The sequence below is a fragment of the Filicampus tigris genome, chromosome 9 (genome assembly GCF_054856515.1).
Source record: "Filicampus tigris isolate MCC_2025a chromosome 9, RoL_Ftig_1.0, whole genome shotgun sequence".
Lineage (NCBI taxonomy): Eukaryota > Metazoa > Chordata > Actinopteri > Syngnathiformes > Syngnathidae > Filicampus > Filicampus tigris.
In genome coordinates, this window is record NC_141225.1 from 9550490 (window position 1) to 9571905 (window position 21416).

At 42.2% G+C, this 21416-nt stretch overlaps 1 protein-coding gene across 10 annotated transcripts in view; it reads left to right on the forward strand.

Annotated features, from left to right (window-relative positions):
• Positions 1–21416, forward strand: part of r3hdm2 (R3H domain containing 2) — a 55991-nt gene that overhangs the window by 7391 nt on the left and 27184 nt on the right. For 9 of the 10 annotated variants that reach the window (XM_086040028.1, XM_086040035.1, XM_086040030.1 and 6 more), the window contains exons 3-8: positions 17665–17817; positions 19034–19202; positions 19281–19503; positions 20401–20442; positions 20926–21012; positions 21105–21228. In XM_086040028.1, the coding sequence (XP_085896154.1) occupies positions 19345–19503; positions 20401–20442; positions 20926–21012; positions 21105–21228 (412 nt within the window). In that variant the 5' untranslated portion in view covers positions 17665–17817; positions 19034–19202; positions 19281–19344. Of the gene's footprint in view, positions 1–2801; positions 3166–17664; positions 17818–19033; positions 19203–19280; positions 19504–20400; positions 20443–20925; positions 21013–21104; positions 21229–21416 lie in introns of those variants that run through there. The other variant, XM_086040029.1, reaches the window with a different exon arrangement.

Here is a 21416-nt window from a genome sequence, read left to right on the forward strand (position 1 = left end):
AAACAATTAAAATAGTTTGTTCAGTTAATGTGCAGTTTTTGTGTCGCTGGCAGTAGGCATGTCAGGAGGCGGCCATGCACGTAAAGTGCTGTCGCCTCCCTCAGCAGGCGAATGCTGATCACCGAAATTGCAAAAGGTCTGAAGAAAGAAGTTAAAAACTTTGACGTAAGAAGACGTGATGCACGTTTTTGAGACAAATAACATACTGTAACGAATTGGGTTATCTGTGTTGTGGTGACATTTGTGTTTTGCTAAGTTGTGTTGTTTCCGAGGTTCCTGAATGCATCACGTGACTCGCTGGATTGGAGGGTGTGTAAATGAGAGAACAGACGGCGAAGGACCAGAGATTCGTGTGTACTTATGACGGAACTGTTGCACCTTAGTCTGCGCCGATTCTGGCCCGCATTAGCCGTGCTAGAATAATAAAAAGGGGGATAACTAAGATACGTCTGGCGTCGTGTTTTTGGAAGACGTTACAATACACTTCAATCGGACACTTAACATTTTTTTCCCAAGCCACACAGAGCCGCAACATAAGGATGAAAGAGCCGCTTGTGGCTCCGGAGCCACGGGTTGCCGACCTGTGTTAGCCTATTAGGGGAGAAAAATACCTGTGGTTAATTTTTACAATCCATTTTCTGCGGATCATTCTGGGGTTTTCTTTCAGTAACAGAAGGGGACCAACAATTTTGTCCATGCGTGTATTTACTCAAATGGACCTTATGCAAGGCAACGCTTTAAGCGTTTCCTGTGGAAAGGTCAGACGTCATAACAGTTTCCGCCGTCGATATGTTAAAAGCTAGGGGGACGCTATCTTACTGAAAAATAACCTGTCGTTAAATATGTGGTGACCTGGGTTTGTGTAATAGGTTTATTCAATTGTTACTTTTCAGTAAATGGCACCAAATGTTTTTACATTTCAAAGACAAGGATATACAGTAGCTTCTCCACTCTACTGGATACTCTGATGTGTCGCTTTAACGTCCAACTCGATTTTTCATGTGGAGACCACCGCTACCTGTCCGGTGATGGCGTTCATGGTGCTGAACAGTTTATCTGTGATATCTTTGGCTACTGATCCTCACTTCGTGCCTATCCTGTTGACCCATCGTCCTTTTAGCCTTTCACCTCTTTCTTTTGCTGTCCCACAAAAGACTTGAAGAGCTTGGATGCGAAAGACGTGGCTCTGCTCATTTGAGCGAAGCATTAGACCGCATTAGTGCTGCCCACTTTATCCCTGGTCATGTGGCCGACCTGAGATTTCCTGTGCGGCCAGTTATCGAATATGCAAGCCATGCTTATTGTTGGAGTCAAGTCAAAGATCTGGCTAACCATGCCCAAGTTCCCTTTCAAATCTGTTGAGACTTTTTGGTAGGTTTGAAGACAGCCCCCTGCCCTTGCAAATGACATTTTTACTGTCCCAACAAAATCGCTCCCTTGTATGATGATGAATGGCTATAGTTGGAAGGGAACGTCTTTCAAAACAGTGCTTGTGACCCAACCTCTCTGTAGGTGAAATGAATCATTGGCAAAGCCATTAGCTGCTGCTTAACTATCCTGCCATGCTGTGCTAGCACCTGAGAGACAGTGGGGGGAAAAATGTCGATTCATTGTTATTTTTGAACTGGCTAGGAAAATTTGAATGTTTGGAGGTTCTGTTCCACTGTTGTAAAGCTCTTTTGAGGACATCATGATGTTGTTTTTCGAGACACAATTCACTGATTGACCAAATGTATAACAATTGCTCAATTGATTTAAACATCGAGACCAGTGTGTTTTTAATATGGGAGTGCATTGTTTTTATGTAGTATTGGACGACTGTTTTATGTTTGAAAGTTAACGGCTCCTTTTATCATTTTCTTACCCGCTAACATATTTTCATAATCATCTCGGTTGCATCTTTCCGTGGTAAATCAAAGCTGGTGCTTGACGCACTTGGATCCCAAATGAATCCTGGTTCCACGGTAGCCAAGCGAGGCACAAAGCAGACATCCCTCGACTCTACCTTATCGGAGCTCTATGCGGATAGTTGCTTTGATGCTGAACTTTTGACGTCCTCTCGTATTCACTGAAGCTGCAGGGAGAACATGCAAATATGTCGTCTAGAGGGATTAAGGCTTTCCCAGCTAATGAGTTTTTTTTCTTTCACAAATTTTTGCCTGCTATCTTCCCTTTTATATCCTTTGTTTATTTTTTTTGAAACCGTTACAGCAATGCTGCATTTTGCCATCAGCTGTCAGCATTTCACAGCCCGCAAGAGAAGTTCCCATCCATCATCAGCCTCTTTACACAGTGATCCCATAATTCAGCCCCCACTGCCTTTTACGCCAAACCCAGTCAAGTGAGCGAATTCCGCAATTTGCACGACGCAACACAGCATCCCGCCGTCAGATAATTAGATGCGTGATGACTTCAGTGTATGAAATACTCTTAATTGCTGTCAATGCAGAAGTGAGAATTTGGATTTAAGCTCGACATCCCTGTCTTGGTATTGTGGAACGGCTCTGATAACACCTCAGAATGTCCTTTTATACATAGTGTGAACGGGGATTGATCAGTCGTGAGTCGTGACTAGTTAAACTTTAATAATTGTGGGGGGAAAAAAGTATTTCACATCTAAAGCAACCTTGGTGACTGATTCATGTAGCCTTCTAAAACAGCTGGGGTGCTCGTGAGCCCTTCGCTTGGCTGTCACTGCAATTATATTGTAGCACGGAGAGCAGAGAGCGAACAAGATGTGCGAGGGAGGGAGGAAGAGAGAGAGGTGGAATCCAGTGCCAAAGGGAGGAGGGTTTGCAAGAGACGGCAGCGTTGCGAACGGTGCACATGATGGCATGAGAGCGGGAAAGAGCCAGCAAGGATTTTTGTCGTGGTGCATGTGTGAGTTTCATTGAGAAAAAAAGAAGAGACACCTCTCGATATTAGAACAAGGCAAGCTGTAGTAAGGAGAAAGTAGAATGAGCTGAACTTGTCTGAAACTTGCACAAAAAAAAAATAATGGAATTCATTACGTTATGCAGTTTAGCAGCGAGAGTTCTTTCTAGTCTAGAGCTGCTCTTTCTTTTGCCGTGATGCTTTTTCCGTGATTTAAAAACAAAACAAAAAAACAACAATTTGACCTGATCCGACTTGGCTGGAGATCCATCGAGATGACTTCTTCGAACAGTAAGCATGTTTTGCCTGTGAGTTATCGATAATTGAAATGAATCCTTTGTAGTCCCAGTTTGTGTGTCTTGGTTAATCAATTCATGCCTCTATTTGTGCTCTAAGAATGGCGTGTAGTTTTTTTGCAAAGTTTTGCTGTCAGTTTATTAACTTATGCCTTGTAACTTTTTCTTAATCTGTATGACAGAGTTTGAATTAGCAGTAATTGGAAAACTGAATTAGTAACGCAAGCTAAGCCTCAAATATGGACCCCGCCGTCTTGATGACCCTCACTACATTGTGGCCACTTAAAGGCGGAGGTAATGAGGAATTCCCTTCCACCGTGTCCCTGTGTGGGTGGAGGGCGGTGGGCGGATGTGGTCGCAGCGCAAGTAGGCATCGCTGCAACGCCGTCACGCCGAAGAGCGAGGGGAGGGGCGCAGCCAAAAGGGGCAGCCCAGTCGCTTACATAAGGCTGCATGTGGGAAGTCCTGCGTTAAGAGACCTTGACGCTTATCCACCATGATCATCTTAGCTTGGAGCTACAGCGGTGGCTAGTGATCATGACAGTTTAGGTGTGCGCCAGACTCGTTCAAATCTCATTTGATCTCCCTAAGACAATATGCATCCGCACGTCCGTATTTTTACCGTCTGTTGAGACCTGATGTGCGGGGAGCGGTAAAACGAGAGGAGGCGAGAAAAGCACAACAGAAGAGCCCTCTTGAATAAAAAATCTGTGGCTATAAATAGCAAAGCGCCCTCATTGACTGTTTCAGGTTGAGGAGACCTGGCTTCGAAGACCTGATCTCCGCTGATGGTTACAGCCTTGCAAAATTAGACTCAGTTTTACCCTATTGTTGTTGGATAGAGCTTTTTCAGTTACTCAGCCCAGATCTACTTTAGATATTTAAGTGAAATCTGGAGGATCATTATTTAATCGCTTAGATTGGAGCTAAAAAAAATGAGAGAGCGCTGCTACGCTCATCTCATGTGTCAAAATCACCAGATTTGCCAGATGGTGGCACTACTATAACAAGTGTAATTTTTTAATTGAATGTTGCAGCATCAAAAATCAGTTATTTCTGTGAATCCAGATGTAGCTGGGGCATGTAAATCACACATCTGTAACATAATACAGTGGAACCCCCAAAGTTGAACTCAAGCTGTTTCATGAAATAGGTTTAGCGGTACATAATTTAATTCTTTTGATATTATATTTGGAATAACTGGTTCATAAAAGCTTTATTAAGAATACACTATTTTAACTAACATTGTCCCGCAAAGCCATCATTAGCAGTCTAGGTTTACTAAATTAGCAACATTAACACACGCTTTAATACGCTTTAATGATGAATGGGAATTTGGTAATAAACATTCCGTCGCTAATGCACCCCTTGCACATCATTCTTTAACATGTAGCATGTATAAATTTGAAATCAACCTGTAATGTAATGTAAAATGTTAAAACACACACACTTTACTTTTTGATTGCAAGTGACAAGCGTCTGGCAGCCAGCCAAACTGCACCTACAGTAGCTAGCTAGCACCTTTTGCTGGAAGCTAGTTTAATGGCATACGGGTTCACTCTTGTGCACAACAGTTATCAGATGATCAAAATCAAAGCTCTTTGTTCTTAAAGTATTGGTCCATACTGTAACCTCCGGTGGATCTTCTGTTCCTAGGTTGTTGTTCTTTTTCTTCTCTCAGTACTGTCCTTTCAGGAAAACATGTAGTAAACAACACCTTTGATGTTGGCTAAAATGAGGCCTAGTGAGGTATATCAACATCACACATTATGACATTACCATGTCCAATACTTTGTGTGACAAGGCATATTTTCCCCGAAAACTTCAACTATACTACAGTTTTTTGTTTCTTGTAACTTTGCACTACTGCTTCCCAGGTAGTTGGCCCTCCTGCAGCCTGCATACTAATTGCCAGTGCGTGGGAAAAAGACCAAGCACAAAAGAGAGGATAGGATGTTCAAGAGGCAGAGGGAAGGGTGGTGGTGGGGACAAAATAATCAATGGCAACCCCTGGAGTAACTCACTGCTGTAATTGTCAGAAGGTTTACACTGACTCACCTGAAGCCTGGAAGGAACCTGCACACCAGGGTCATTCAGTCCATGTCGTTTGCACAGAATCGGCTGCCGAGTTAAGCCCGGTCTCAGATTGGCCCACTCACTTTTGATTGCAAATCTCATCAGCCGTCGTTAGTTGTGCAGGGTAAAGCTTGATTGGCAGCTCTCAATGAGTCGAATAGCGCAGGAATTCAGTTGACTGTGACGATCATCACAAAGTTGAAGCAATAACTCCTAGATTACACGCCACCAAATCAGAGAAAATAGTTTGTTTCCGGTGAATTTGTAATATCACAAACTTACACTGGACTTCGAATCTCAACCTGCACAGAAATGTATTCACCGCAGGACTTAAAAGTTCTGAGAATGATTGTGAGGTCAAGAAACAAAACAGAGGCAGGCAGATGTTTTTTGAGAGTGGTCGGTTTTCACTAACAATCCTGCAGGTAACCCTGCTGCCACACATTCTGGTTTTTCTTTGTGTTGTTGAAGAATGGATAGAGTTATGTCCTGGTTATTTTTGCAGCCTCCCCACTGGCTATTTTTGGGATTCAACTTGTGGCATTGTAAGAGTGACTTTAGCACTTTAGGCTCGTGCAACAAACAGTGCTTGGCTTGATGACTGGCCGGTTGCCTGATTCCTGGGGTAAGCCTGCTAGCTGGCAGCTCTCAAGCCTCCATCACTGTTGGCATGGTGGGCCCGGCTGCCAGCTGTTGTACAAATGCACCCATTTGACATGTCATGAAAGTCACTGGTTCCCATCTGGATTTAGCTACATACCGCAACTGTGCAATATTTATCTTATGCCGAGGATGAGTACATGATATTTAATTACCAATGTTGATTTTTCCGCAACACTCACTAGTACAGTTGATGGTATCTTCACATTGAAGTTCTGGGGTTGCAATAATTAGTCAAATAATTGCAAATAGATAAAATCTAATTAAATATCTCCCTCAAAGCACCACCGGGAACACTTTTCCATAATAACTGTTACTGCAGTCGCACACACCGCTCCTTGTAGAAATAAGTGGCAACAAGCCAGGAGGAACGAGTCTGAAAAAGACAGAGACTGTCCAAAGTTTGGGGCCGTTTCACACTTTTCAATGAAGATAAAGTGCAATGTGTATCACAACAGCATGTTTACAATCTGTCAACATGAGGAAACGTATTGATGTTAGCCTACCATCGCTAGTTACAACGTATTGTCAAGGGTAGACAGCTTCTGCTGCACCTTCACTCACTTATTGAGCAAATGGTAAAAAAAAACATGCAATAAGCACATTCAAGTCATTCAACACACAGACTGCCAACCGATTGGCCAGTTAACAGCCAGCCAAATCTACACTCCCATTCGCTAACGCTCATGTCACTCACTAGGCCTGGCCCCACCTTTTAAAGCCATACTTATTTAAAATCACAGATACTGTGGTAGAATATTAGGACGGTAACCCTAAGTGGACAGAAATAATACCTGTCTAACATGCATGGTATTGTGTTTAACCCATTAAGACCTAAAGCACCTAGCGAAACATAACTGTAAAACCTTAGGGGGCCTTTAGATCACAATCGAAAACCTGAAGTTTTCCCGCAAATTCAACACCTAGAATATAATTGATATCCCAGCCCCTGTGGCAGATTGAAACATAATTCGAAAATAATTTGAGATCTTAGACCTGTGGCTTTCACACAGGCCTGAGTTTATTTTCTGTTTCAATCAAAAATGTAAAAATACAGTGTCAGTGCAAGAGAAACAGTATTTTTAATTAAAAAAAAATCGATTGGTAATTACGCTCCTCCATTCTGTTACAAATACATTGATATCGTCATTGTCCATAAACATATATCTTAGCCCTATATCACGATCGACGGGTTACACTGGTTCAAAGTCCACAAGTACGTCGTCTATATCGCTACCGTCGCTTATTTCAGAGCTCCTACAATCGTAGGATTGCGTCTGCGTCCAGCATTGCTGCTCAAAAAAATTCCGGGATATCCTACTACGGCTCACGACACCGTCATATGTATGTATATTCTGATGCATTTCATTGGCTAAGAGGCCGAGAATTGGTTAAAAAAGAAAAAGAAAATGACGTATCCGCTGTAACGGTAGAAATACGCAACTACGCTCCCGGCTCTAGTGGTACAAACGCGTTAATATGCTCCAGGCCGGCCTAAATTGGTTAATAATGCTAAGTCCATTTTTTAAATAATTAAATCAGTGGAACACTAAATTCTAAACATATTTGGTTGCAGCAGACATAATGAGTCCACTGTGGAGATGCGGTAAATGAAGAGATGAGGAGACTTAGGCTACATTCACGTTGCCTGGCGTGATGCCCAATTCTCAACAATCTTACTCAAAACAACTTTGCAGATTCACGGACAATTGCCAGTCTTCATCACAGGCAGCCTTCTCCGCGCATATTGGGCTTTTAGTGACATAAGTCAGATACATGTGATCTGTCCACTCAGACTGAGGTCGCATTGCAAAAAAATCTGATAAAAAAAAAAATCTGATAAGTATCTAATCTAGGATACTTTTTTTTTTTTTTTTTCCATGCTCTTCTTGCATAAGGTTTACAGATGTGAATAAACTGGATTGTACTGTAGATCTCCAAATTAATGACACTTTTTCTTTTAGAAATACCATTTAAAACAAAATCTCGTGGCACATATCATTTGTTTGCATTCATTGCAAGTTCTTCATGCACAAAACACGAGGCCTAGCTCAAGGCATTTGCACAAAATATGATTAATTGCATACTAAAATCCAGAAGTTGTCTGGCAGTATACATGCTGATTTTCTACGACTGAGCATTTCTTATTGTATAAAGATGGCTGCTCTATTCTATTTTCTTCCCAGTTGACCCTAAGAGTTCATCCATCACACTTGAGACTACACCACAATGTGCGCGCCGATGGTGGGAATTGACTGAGCCGGTATCGATCTGTGTTGCGTTGAAGAGCGGGCGGTTCACAGCAGTTCCAAGTGTGAATAATCATTTTGTTAAAAGAAAAAGGATAGGAAGGTAGAGGCAATTTTAATATACAAGGAAGAAACATTCAGTACATTTTTTAAAACACTTAAGTATGCAGGTCCTTTTTTTTTTTTTATCTGCACTGACTAATCATAAGCTTATAGGTCAGAAAATGTGGACGTATGTGAGAATTACCTTGGTAACCAGAGCCTGTAATGTCAGTGAGGGCTCAAACTGTGACTTATTGTATGAATGCAGCTTTAATTTTACTGTTGTGAGTGGTACACAACGGTCTGCGTGTGAAGAGGCTGCACATTTTAATGACTCTTTGTGAATGAATCACATTCTGATCACTGTGTAAGCCTCATTAAGTCCGGGGGATCTTCAAGCCATGTTTGGTTGGCACGTGTGGGTTTGTTTTTGTCTGTGCCGTTTAGCCGCGTCGTTAAGTGTCACCCCCCCCCACAACCCCCCACCCATCCTCCCAATGGTGTAAATCTCTGTTAAACTCAGTACCCTTTCATAATGGCCTTGGAATTTGGGAAAGGAGAAGGTGGGTGGGTACGTGAGGGGGTCGTGAGGGTGAGGAAAGGAGTGAAAAATATGAGGGTGTTGAGGGATATGGCTGGATTTCTCTTGGCGACAGAGCCTGTTGCCATGGACCTGCTCCTCCGATTGGCGGAGGGTTGGTCCAATCACTTAACAGCACGGATTGTTTCATCATTGAGAACTTTTTCCCTCTCTCTTCCTGTCTCACTCGTGAGCCGCCGCTCCTCTGTGTTTCTCACCTCCTACTGGCTGCCCAGAAAGACTGAAATAGAAGATGTTGCATGGAAATTAAAGAGTGAACTGCATGAAGTAGAACTGTGCTTTTTGCAAGTGACGTTTTTGCAGGGGGGATACAATTTAACTGTTTATTCCCACTGATTAGCTGTACTCTTGTGAGGTAGTCGTTACATTCTGCAGTGTATGAAATGGTAAAAACAATAAATGAATGCACTCGCTAGCTTCCAGGTGTTCCTCCGTTTGTCGCACACAGAATACGTCATCACATGTGACACAGGCAGGCATGTTCAACTACAGCTGTACTTACTGTTTTTCATTGGCTTGTTTCATATATTGTTTCATACATGACGCCACCGTAAGACACAAAACTCTGGTCTGTCAGACCAACCATCTTGTATGTGTGATGAAAATACTCATATGTGCCCTGTACTGGTACAAATGTATACAGTAGTACCTTGACTTGCAAGCCAACATTTTAGGTAGAGGAAAGCTTTGGATACAACGCCTCTTGAAAATGGAAGGATTACTGTACTGTGTAGTCCTTCACATGTGGGTCTAGGAGAGCAGTTGGGGTGCACGTTCAGCTGTATATTGAACGGCAAAAACAGTCTCACACATAAATAAAAAATGAGGCCACTCGCAAACCCGCTAGCCACTTTTGTCCCATGCTCCTTAAAGCCACACACCACATCCAATTTAAGAAAAGAACACTACAGTACGTACAGTAATTACCTTTATAAAAAAAAAAAAACAACATTATTTTGTATTCTCTTTTGCTATGTTTTTTACGGTGCCGTTTTTTCTTTATTTACTCATTCACTGCCAGCGGAGTTCCCTGTAAGGCCAGCTGTTTTAGAGCATTTTCAATGATCTTTCAAAACCTGTAGAATATCCTGTTCTGTGAGAATCTAAGCATCAAACTAAACAAAAGAAAGAACATCGTCTTTCATGGGGAAAAAAAGGTCTAGCATTTTCCGTTTGTGCATATTTTCTACTACCTAATGCGGCACATACATTTATTGTCTATACATACAAATACCCTCTTGCGAGAGTCAGGTGCCTAAATTGACCCGACTTCCAAACGTGTTGGCATTTTTCTCCCTCATAATCGACGTGACAAGCTAAGAATTTACCCCCTGATCTTTATTTTTCTCAAAAGTTGTGCACAACTCAAATCCAAAGCGATGCATCGCTGCCATCTACTCCTGTTTGTTTGTCATTATAGTTATGTATGTATAAACAAGAATTTCACAGACAAACTGTCTGAGACGTCTTCCACGTCTACCCGATGAACAACATACTTGACAGATATATTTGTCAGTGGCAATGAACGGTCGGTTTTTAGTTGATGACTGCAAAAGTCAACAGCGGTGAATGAGTCAAGTTCCCACTGTACATAACTTTACTTCAAGCTCTGTTCGCGTCCTCCGTTTGGCACACCTCCCAAATTCCACATGCCCTGACAGGCAACTCAACCTAGAACTAAACATAGATCCCAACTACCTTAGTGAGAGTGGCGGTAAAAGAGACTTGAGGGGATCTGCAGAAAGGTAGGTAGGTAACGAGGACGGGGAGGGAAGGAGGGAGCGAATGAGTCATAGCTCGTCCCACAGGACTGAGTGGGCCGACTGTGGAGGAGGATGGCGTCAGCAACAGGGCTGACAATTTAAGACGACACACTAAAAGAGGAAGAAAAAGGAGCGAAAGAGAAGCAAACACTTGTTGTGGGTGGATAGATCTATACATGCTCTATAGATGGGGGTGGAGGTGGGGGGGCAAGGGAGGGCAGGAAGGGGTATCCTCGCCGCACGGGAGGAGGAAGGACAAGTGGGGGCGGTTGCGGGGACGTAGATGGTTCAAGAGAAAGCCTGTCTTCCGCTGCCGTTGACCATGTATGTCGGGTTTGTGTCGTCATCCAAACAAGTTGCCCGTCTGTTTTAAACCAGGAAGTGTGTCATGTTGTGAAATGGTGCATGTGTGTGAAATCGCTCTTGTGACGCTCAGACTGATGGGCCGTCCCCTCCAGTCCACGGCACCCCATCCCCTCCCTGAGAGATTGTGTAACCGATGCAAAGGGGAATCCTCTCTGACATAGACGAGCGCGGCGGCGCCCGCACACACACACACACACACCGCTAACGCTGCTGATATATGATATGCGGAGGCTCCGAGCTTGCACAAACTTGGCTGTTACGACACACACACACGCACACACACACCCACGCGCACACGGCAACCTTCACTGTGTGCAGAAATAACCTTGCTGTCTTTTGTGAAATGGCTTTTCTCTGACGTCAAATGGGCGAGGTGCACGGCTGAATACAGACAAGATGAATTGGGTCAAGCTGCCCGTGGATGGCTCTCCCCTTGCTGTCTGTGGGTTTGTTCATGCATGTACATACCTGTTTACACGCTTCCTGGGCTTTCTTTCTTCACCTCCATCCTTCATCCTTAGAGAGAGCACGGAGAGGCATTCTTATGTGCGACATTTCCAGGAATAGAAATAACAATATAACTGCTACCCTTCGCATTTCTAAATGAATGACATTGGTTTCTGGTTTTTGTTACTTGCTCTATTCAGACTAAATTTCATTGATCTTACGCTCTGCTCTGTATGTTCTGAATTCCTGTTTCCATGCCAGTGTTGTATTTGTCAGAATAACGGGAGAAAACGTCCTAGCAGAGACCTGCTAAATTTAAGTGTCGTCTATAGACAGCAAACTTTTTGATTTGAGGGGCATGTCGTATATACTGTAAAAATGTTGCCAATGGAATGGATTTGGACTCTAGTGACCAGTCGCGATAGCCGTTGTTGATGGCAGCATCATATCTGCGCAAGTGTAAATGACTGTTCAGCCATCAATTTATACAGTAACGTAGTTTTTTTTTCCACCATGCATTTTAATTTGACGTCGAAGTTAAGTTTGGGTTTTTAGGAGTTGTCCTTAGTCAACTTAGTCAATACAAGTACACTCACAAATTCATGTTCATGTTTCACTCTCAAAATGTTGTAGTCATAGCGGCGCATAAGTTGTCCATCCTCCTGTTCGCTACCATCTACAAGTACATCTCCAAACTGACAGCTCCTCTCTCACGTAGTACACACTCTGGTAAGCAAGTAGTTGTGTGAAGTAAGGCTGAATGATTTTGGAAAAACTTGTGATATGCGATATGGATGTTGACTATAGCGATATTATTGTGATATTTAACATGTACCTAAAAAAAAAGGACATTTTTATGATCTAATGAAAGAAGTACGTTTTTCATGCGGCAAAATAAGCAAGCTCATTGTGTTTTTAGCCAATTGTAATTCCCCGAGATAATGTCCAACTATTGGTTTGCAATGCGCATTCAAATGTGCATCTGACTGGTCAAATTCAGATAAAAGCATCTATCCATTCCGTAAGAAAATGATTGCATATGTTTGTTATATGCATTTTGCATAGGCCATTATTGCAATATCTATATATTTTTTCAATATATTGTGCAGCACTAGTGTCAACTATGCTGGAATCACTCGCATAATCAATCCGTGGAGCTAGAAAACTATCCGTGCTAACACTTAGCAAGCTAGGATCTAGTCTCAAGCTAGCACCCGAATTACACTGTGTTTTTTTGGCTATACATTTCGTGCGCAGTGTAGTGCATTGGTTTATGCAAGTCACTTTAATATGCATAATGTAAGGCAAAGTGAGTTAAACATGACTCTTGCTCCTGGTTTCTATTTGTGCACACCTGACTGCTGACGAATAAATTATTTACAGAGTTGAATTTTAAATTAAATTTACCAAGAAATGAGTAGATTCATTTCTAATTTGTCCAATACACTGGTTTCAAAAGCTCTTTTGCATGATGCATTAATCACTCAAAGGGGCATTTTCATTTTTTTTTTTTTGTGATTTAAATGAGGTTCTGAGTCTTCCTGAAGGATATCTTCTCATTTCAATAGCTTGCCCCAATGCTAACTTTTGCTCAGTCCCTGACCCAGCTCAACCTGGTGAGGCTAAATCTGACTGTGTGCTCATACCACATAAAAAAAATACATACTGTTCTCTCTTTCATGAAATGGGGCCACACGGACGCTCACTTAAATCCAGTGTTTCATCCCAGCCAAGCATCCTTTGGTGTGGAAACTTGACACACTGGGCAGGGCAGCTTGGCCTCTGCACCTCAGCTGGTTGCCTGTCATCAGGAGGGTCCCATTTTTAATTCGTCAGTGCATACTGTGTGCCTGTGAAGTGGGTCAGCATGCTTTTCACTGCAGTGAAGCGATAGCGGATGAAGGTTTTTTTTCGTGAGGCCTTCACCACCCTTTGTCACACATCTATTCATACATTTTCCAGGGCTGCAACTTTAAAATATTTTTAGAATTAAGTACTCTAACGCTTATCTCAGCGATTAATCGAGTAATTGGATTAGAGATGACTTGTTGTTTTTATCCACTTGGGGTCCCCATCCTCGCAGTTAACTGTAGTATCTTTGATTGTGTATGGCTTTAAAAGGCAGGACCTGGCCTAGTGAGTGACATGGGTGTCAGTGAATGAGAGTGTAGCATGGAGGACCAAAAGTGCTCAAATCAAAAATGAATAAAAGTGAAAATAAAAACAAATATAAAAGTTGAAAAATAAAATTAAATGTAAATAAATTGACGTTTAATTGTATTTATTTCCATATGTTGCAATTTATTTTTCATTTTTAAATCTTTTCAAAATTTTGTATGTACTGTATTTAAACTTTTACTTTGTTACATATTTTTTGTTCTCATTCCCATATCTTTTTTGAAATGTATTTTTTCAAATATATATTTTAAAATCACTTGTTTGTTTTTGATTTTGGCTGTAGGTCCTGCAATGCGGAAGGAAATGTCATTCACATGAGGGGTGGACTTAAGTGCGTCTTGGGTTGAACTATTCGCCAAATTGGTTGATCGACATTTCAGTACAGAAATCTACCAGGTATGCCTGGCCTGCTGGCAAGCCGCGGTGAGAAGGCTTGTGTCTTGACGGTCACCACCACTCAACTCTCAATTGCGGTAAATATGGATTAGATCGGGGATGGTCGCACGGGCGGGCGGCAGGAGGTTGGCAGCCTCGGCTTGCAGCCTGCTTTGATCGTGGAAGGTAAGCCCGGATTGGCGGCGGGGGGTTCATAGCTCCACTTGCAAACTGGCGAGGCGGTTCGAAATATGGATGTCGATCAACCGATGGGTAAATTGTTCAACACACTTTGGATCGCATCCTGATTCGAATAACATTTCTTCATGTCAGCATGAAATGCAGAAGGAAATGTTATTCAAATGAGGGGGGGGCGGTCCTGAGCGTGTCTTGGGTTGAACTATTCGCCTATTGCGTAGGTGATGGTGCTTGCTGCACTGACATATTGATCAACCAATAGGCAAATAGCTCAACCCAAGACACACTCAGGACCACCCCCCCAATTAAATAACATTTCTTTTTGCATTGCAGAACCAAAACTACCGAAACCAAAAATAAATAAATAAAAAATTTCATTGAAAAATAAATTTTAAAAATATATGGAAACAAGAACCACATGAAACAATACATAATACAAAGTAAAAGTAAAAATAAATACAAAAATTAAAAAAAACCCTGTAAAATTAAAAATAAATAGCAAAATCAATGTGTGAATAATTACACAAATGAATATATCAATACAGTTAAATATCAATTTTATATTTTAGTAGCGCAACCAAAAAATAAATTAGTAACAAAATAAAATAAGAATATGGCTGTGTTGTTTACCTTTTGGTCCTATAGACAGCAATGATATTGTCCTACATTGTTTTTATTACCACACTGTGTGTGTCTTTATCCTTGTACTGCTGCTGTGTGATGTAGTAAGTGCATTCTCTATGCTGATTGGTGACATGATGCCATGAAAATTTCACTTTTGCAAACCCGAACGAATTGGCCGAAGATGCAAAATATTGGCGCATCATCAATGCCACCCAGTGTGCAACCGTGCTTGACCGCACGAACCGCATTGACTATACATAAAAACGAGCCGCCAGAAAAGCTCAGCTTGCGTTCGGTCTGACCACAGCATTAGGGGCAGTGTGGTGCCGTCCGTGCATGCATGCATGATGCAGTTAGAGTAGAATAAGAAAGTTGAGCTCTATTGATGTAACTAATTTTTTCACAGATTGGGAGAGAGATGTGAGAATATGCCTTTGAGTTTTTTTATATTACCTATTATGTGTTCCTACAGCATTTGTGTGTGAATATTTATTTGATGGAATATCACTCCTCGAAGTCGATGGATGTCAGTGGGATTTTACCTTGACTTTATCATAAGCATGTCTTGTATTTAAGTAAACAATGTGTATAATTATTTTTGTGTGTTTAGTTACATAGTAAACTCCTACTGTGTTGTTAATCAGTTAAACGCACACGAAGGGAGAGCTGAATCACATAACGTCACACGCCTTTCACATTGGGAACTTGCACACACAGACACCGCTCTTCGGCACAATCGTTTTTCTTCGATTATTAGGTTTTTAAGATTGAGAGAAACCAAAATCGAAATCATGATTAGATTTCAATTATTTTCCCTGCCCTACCGTGACTAGGTTGTGAGTCATTGATTGACGGAACCAATGAATGACTGTACTGTGACTAATGACCGTTTAGGTACTCATACATGGCACACGATATCAGCCATGGTAAAGGAATCAAAGTTTTGATATGGTTTTCAGTGTAGTAAATTATGACATCATCTGTGTATAGGATACATGAAAGGAAAACAATGGGCCAACTTGACGATGATTATTTTTTATAGATTACGCAGTTTTTACTGTTTACGGTGATTAAGCGTGTTGTAATTTTTTTTGTATTCTAGGCTCCGAAAACAGCCCAAACCCTGCCGTTTTGTATACCGGTATTTCATTGAATATTTAGAAAGTTTACAAAATGGCTTCGATGTGTTATGATGTGAAATTTAGGCACACGTAGCCTTAAAAGGGGACACCATGGAAATTGTATACTTTTTATTTGTATACAAATAGTTGGCTCAATGGAGTGCCTGTCCACTCACGAAGTGGGAAAGTACATAAATAATTTGGGAGCTGCCTACCTCTGAAAATGTGTCTCTGAACAAGGTATTCGGAGTTTAGCTTAATTGTGACAAAACAGTGGGGCTTATTTACAATAGCCAGCCCCAACACTGAATTCTTCCACCGTGATTTGTTGGCTAGGCCAGGCCAATATCTGCCACTTTCAGGCTTCGCACACAGAAGTATTGTCATGTCAAAGCTGAGGGTTAAGCAGTTAGCATTAGCGCCTCGTGACCAGCACATACTTTACAGGAGGCAGATGTGAGTGCCATGGTTGTTGTGGTAACGAAAGTCATACTTGCCATTGATCCCCAGCAGAGGGGCTGGGGCTAGCACAGCATTGGACAATTTGCATGTGATGGGGGATCGGGGGGGGGACCTTAAACGAGCTGATTTCATTTCATTTTGAAGGAAGCATCTCACAGATATGTTGTCATTATCGAGAAATCAATGCGTAATATGTCTTCTTTAACACTTGAGCATTTTGATTTTTGTAACTCTAATCGACCACCTGTCAAGGTTGTATGGTTCAGGCTCAAGAATGCATGCCTGACTGCTCCTCCTTATTGCTTTCAACCGTTATCGATGTTCCTCTCGGTGTGTGCTCCAAGCTGTGTATTTTATTTTTGCCATCATCCCCCACCCGACCCCCCTCACTGCTACTCGCTCAACACAAATGGCAGCAGTTGAGAATGACGTTGCCGTCTCCCTGGCAACCTAGTGTGCCAATAGCTGCGAGTGTGTTGCGGGAAGCAGGCGGAGTGTGAGGAGGGAACATGAAAGAGGATTGGGGTGGAGGAGGAGGGGCTAGGTGAAGCCAGTTTATTCATAAGCGCACTATTTTTGCAGTGTGGCCCAGAGGACTGACATCAGTGCAAGCCTTCAAATTCTATGCCCCGAGTTTTTTGTTTTCGGGTTGCCCTTAGTGACACACATCTACAACCTACTTCCTGTCTATCCCCATTATATCAGAAACACTATGTATAACAGACTGTAATTCAACTGCTCAAGGTACTAATTCAGTGAATCTAAACATAACCATAAGAGGACGTACCGCAATGGAGAAGACGATTGTCTCTATAAGGCAAATAGTGGGAGTCTTGTATAAGCCTAGCTGTGGGCGTCACGGTCAATGCCGCTGCTGTGACGCAGTTGCTGTAGCATTGCCCGGGTTCTCCCCGCTCAGGCTCTGGGAAACCCTGCCTCAATTGTTCGCTTATCTCCGACGATCCTGCAGCACACGCAGGTAATCTGCGTTTGTGCGAGACAATCTCCAGGTGTAAGATGCATCGGTTGCTTTGCTTGACTCCACTGGCAAATCTCTCAGTTTAGCTGTTTCAGTGGCGTGTTCATACATATTTTTGGATACAGGAGATACCTTGGATGCCTTAAAAAGTTGTTTTTAAAGAGTGACTTATTCAGGAAATGAAGGGAGAACGAACCTGATGGAGCGTAAGCCTGTTCCTTCCTCTATCCTCTCCGCTACATGCAGCAGCAGCAGCAGCAAGCAGCAGAGATGAGTCACTCGCTATGTCTGTGTGTATGCTTGAGAAACATGACGTCATGTGTGTCTTCCTCTTTTTCGCTTTGACTATTCAGGGCTCCCGAGTGGAAGACCGACCATGTTGCTGCTCTGAGTCGCAGGGAGACACGCGAGAGGCCCCAGAGGAGAGCTGAGGTGGTGGCCTGTTGGTGTGCTCCTCCTCCTCGACTGGCCGGCGAGCTGGTCGCCCTTCAGTTCAACTGATTGCTGTAACTATGTTGTTAATTGGATTATAATGTAAACATGTGTGCACATAGTCCTGGTCACGGTAATTCACAATTTAAACATCGCTACGTTTACGTGCAGTAATATTCGTGTTGAGGTCAAAATTCCAGTTTCTGAAACATTAGGAATAACCGTTTACATCTATGAGCGGACACAGTTACTGTAGTCCCGTATACATTATGCAAATGGAATATTCTGATCTAAGAGGCGACGTACGGATAACATCACAATGCAAATTTCTGCTTCTTACTTTCTGCCGTCACTGAAACACATTATATTCCTGTCACTCACCACAGTAATAATGCAGTCGGTTTCTTCCTTGCTCCAAAAGAATTGTTCTCTGCTGTGTCTGAGTTTTGCTATGTTTGTTTACCTTTGCTTGTGTATTTCTAGTGAGTTGCTCTTTGACTTATATACACACACATATATGTCTGTCTTTATACATGGTGTCATTTTTGCCGTAGAGGCAGAAAATAATGTGAGGAGAAATCAATGTATTCAAGTTAAACTCGCTTAGTGAGTGGCACCGTAAGATGGCCGCCGGTTGCTTCACTTCTTGCCACGGTGAGAAAGCGGCGTCGCCGCGCATACTGCACAAGTACTTCCTGTACTCAACAGACCCAAGATTCCTTGCGGATAGATCGTTCTCAGAACACAAACCAGTGTTCCTTTCAAAGGTGGTATTCTGCAGAGGTGGGCATTTTACAAAAAATTTGCGGTCTGTTTATCGCCTTTCGCCGTCTGTTTATCCGCCATTTTGTCCGGCCGGACAAAATAGCAATCGCCTATAGGCCGGTCCGACTGTCATTTTAAATGGGCTTACGTTTGCGTTTCCGACTACGAACTTCGACAAACTACCCCAAGCACAATTGTGAGTCTCGCCCTACAAACCAGATGTCTTTCGTAGTACCGAGACTGGCCTGTGAGAGGCAGCACAGTGCCGCAAGGTTTTGAAATTGCTGGAAAATAAAAAGAAGAGACGGTCACAGTAGAAGAAATATGAGAAGCTAGGCTAACTATTATCTTATGTGATAAATGCTATACGTTTTACAATTCTTCTTGTGACACACGTTGTACAAACATTCAACATGACCAGTTGCTTCTCTGTTTGTGTCAGGCAACTTCGTCTAATAAAAGTGACGGCCAAACAAGGCCTATTCATAAACATTTGAGCATCACAAATAAACCTTTTCTCTCCAGCCCAACCCGACCCTGGAAGGCTAAGGCTTACTATGGCCTGCACTTCGCCTCCTGCTGCAGTCCATCCCAGTACACTACCTTAGTGGCTTCTTCACCGCATCTTCCTCTCCATTGTTTCCCCGCCTCACTAACTGTAAAACGTGGGCAGACGATCTGATACCACCCAAAGGTAGAAAACAATACATTACCCTATACAAATGCAATTATTGTGAGATTTCTTTTTTTGTTGTTTTATTTCTCCCTTCAGAAGCTCCTGGGTCCTGCGCCCAATCCCCTCCCCATCTCCCACCCTCTCCCTCTCCCAGAAGAAGATGTCAGTCAGCCTGACCCCAGACATCCAGAAGGAGGGAGAGAGTGGGTCACTCATCGAGCCCTGCGGTCGAGGAAAGACATCTCCTCAGCCACAGGGCCCCAAGGAAGGCACAGGAGAGGGTCCGGAGCCTGAAGATAGCTCCCCGCAGGATGTTCAGGTTGGGTGAAGTGAACACAGTGTACATGTAGCTCTTGCCAATAGGCTTGAACACCATTCAAACGTTTTCTTTTTTTGTAGACAAAATGCAATCATTATATTAAGGTACCGCAGGTCACCTGCAATACAACATGTTCATTTTTTACCATATGTAAAAGTCACAAACCATATCAGTACAGTAATTGCTCATTACTTATTGCTACTGAAGTGCGCAGTTACAATTACCATAAAATCCTGTGTGTAATACGACCCTCCAAAATCATGCTTTAAAAGTTATTTTTCTCAATTTGTGTATGATACTCCCCTGATTTGCTGGCATTATTTATTACACTGGCAAACACTTTTATTTTATTTTTCAGAGTGGCAAAGATATTTTAATGATTTCTGACTGAGTAATTTTGGGATGCTGAGTCCGAAAATGACATCAGTTTCTTTATCATTGGCTCCAGCTTTAGACATTGATATTTGTGACAATTAAGTGAGTGATAATTCATTTGGGGATAGCAAAAATGCTTGTTTATTCTCTAATAAAAGTGAAACAGGCTTGTTGTTTACTGCTAATATTGCCAATTTTTTGCTTGATTTTCACATGAAACATGATATCCATATGTGATAATGATTGCCATATGTAATACTGTATGGACATGCTTGAAAAGACAGATACAGCCTCAAAGTTGTAGCATAAAGAGAATACCAATTGCATCAAATTAAACTGCACTATTCAACTAACCACCAGAAGGTGCTGGAACTGCACAAATGGATAACAACTTGGGCTTTTAAACAGATTTGCTGCTATTAATGTTGTGTCATGACGACGACGATATTGTGGCAATATTAATATCACGATATTGTGGCATTCCTACCTTTTAAATAACCTTTCCTTGAAATTGTCTTGCAGAAACGGGCTCCTAACCACAGTCATGGCAGGAAAAGGGCCAAGGTACATTTGTTATTACATGTCGCTCTTTTATGTACGCTATTGGACACTCCAGCTCGTCAGTTATGCACGATGACCAACTGGCTATTTTTGCTTCTGAACATGCCACTCTTATGACCTTTACGTTTCTTATTTTTTTTATTTTTATGGCTGAACTATAGAAATGTGTAAATGTGCACCATGCTTGTTGTAAAGATGATTGATTAGCTCAAATGCTTGCCTTAGTGGAAGACTGAAGTGTACAGTAGCTTTTACTGCCTTAACAATTGGATCACCCTCATTTTGCGTGTCCATAATCTGCCTAAGGAAAGCGTGTCCTAATGTGCTCTGCCGCATTTAGCCTGTGTGTTTTGGCCATGTGACACTTATCGTTGTCCTCTTTCCTTGCAGAACTGCGTTTTTTTTTCTTTTCTTTTTTTTAAACTCTTACGCTTATTTAGCACAACAGCCACCTGAAGTCTTAACTTTTTCTGTCCACCGTTTCAGTCTAATGCTAAACTGAAGCTGGTGAGGAGTCTGGCAGTATGTGAGGAGTCTTCTGGTCTCTTCTCCAATGATGGCCCTCCTGAATCGGTACCGTTCCGAACACCAACAATCATTATCTATGTCATTTTTGGTTTGCAACCTCTTAGAATTGATGCAACGTTTTTTTTGTTCCCCTTTAGGATATCATCCAGCTTCACATCAGCTGTCCGTCAGACAAGGAAGAGGAGAAGTCCTCCAAGGATGAGTATGAAAATGAGGAGAAGGAGAAGAAGGATAAGGCTCCGCGGAAAATGTTGTCACGTGGTAAGTTCATGGAATGTGAGTTTTGTTTCTGTGTATAAACCAGGCCGGTGTGAGTCATGTAGGTACACACACATCGACAAATCTTAACCGATTTATTAAATTGTGAGCGACTCCACATAATGAGGAAAAAAGCTGCTCTTATCTTGGTGGCATACTTGACCACAAACATAATACCTCCACTGCAAATT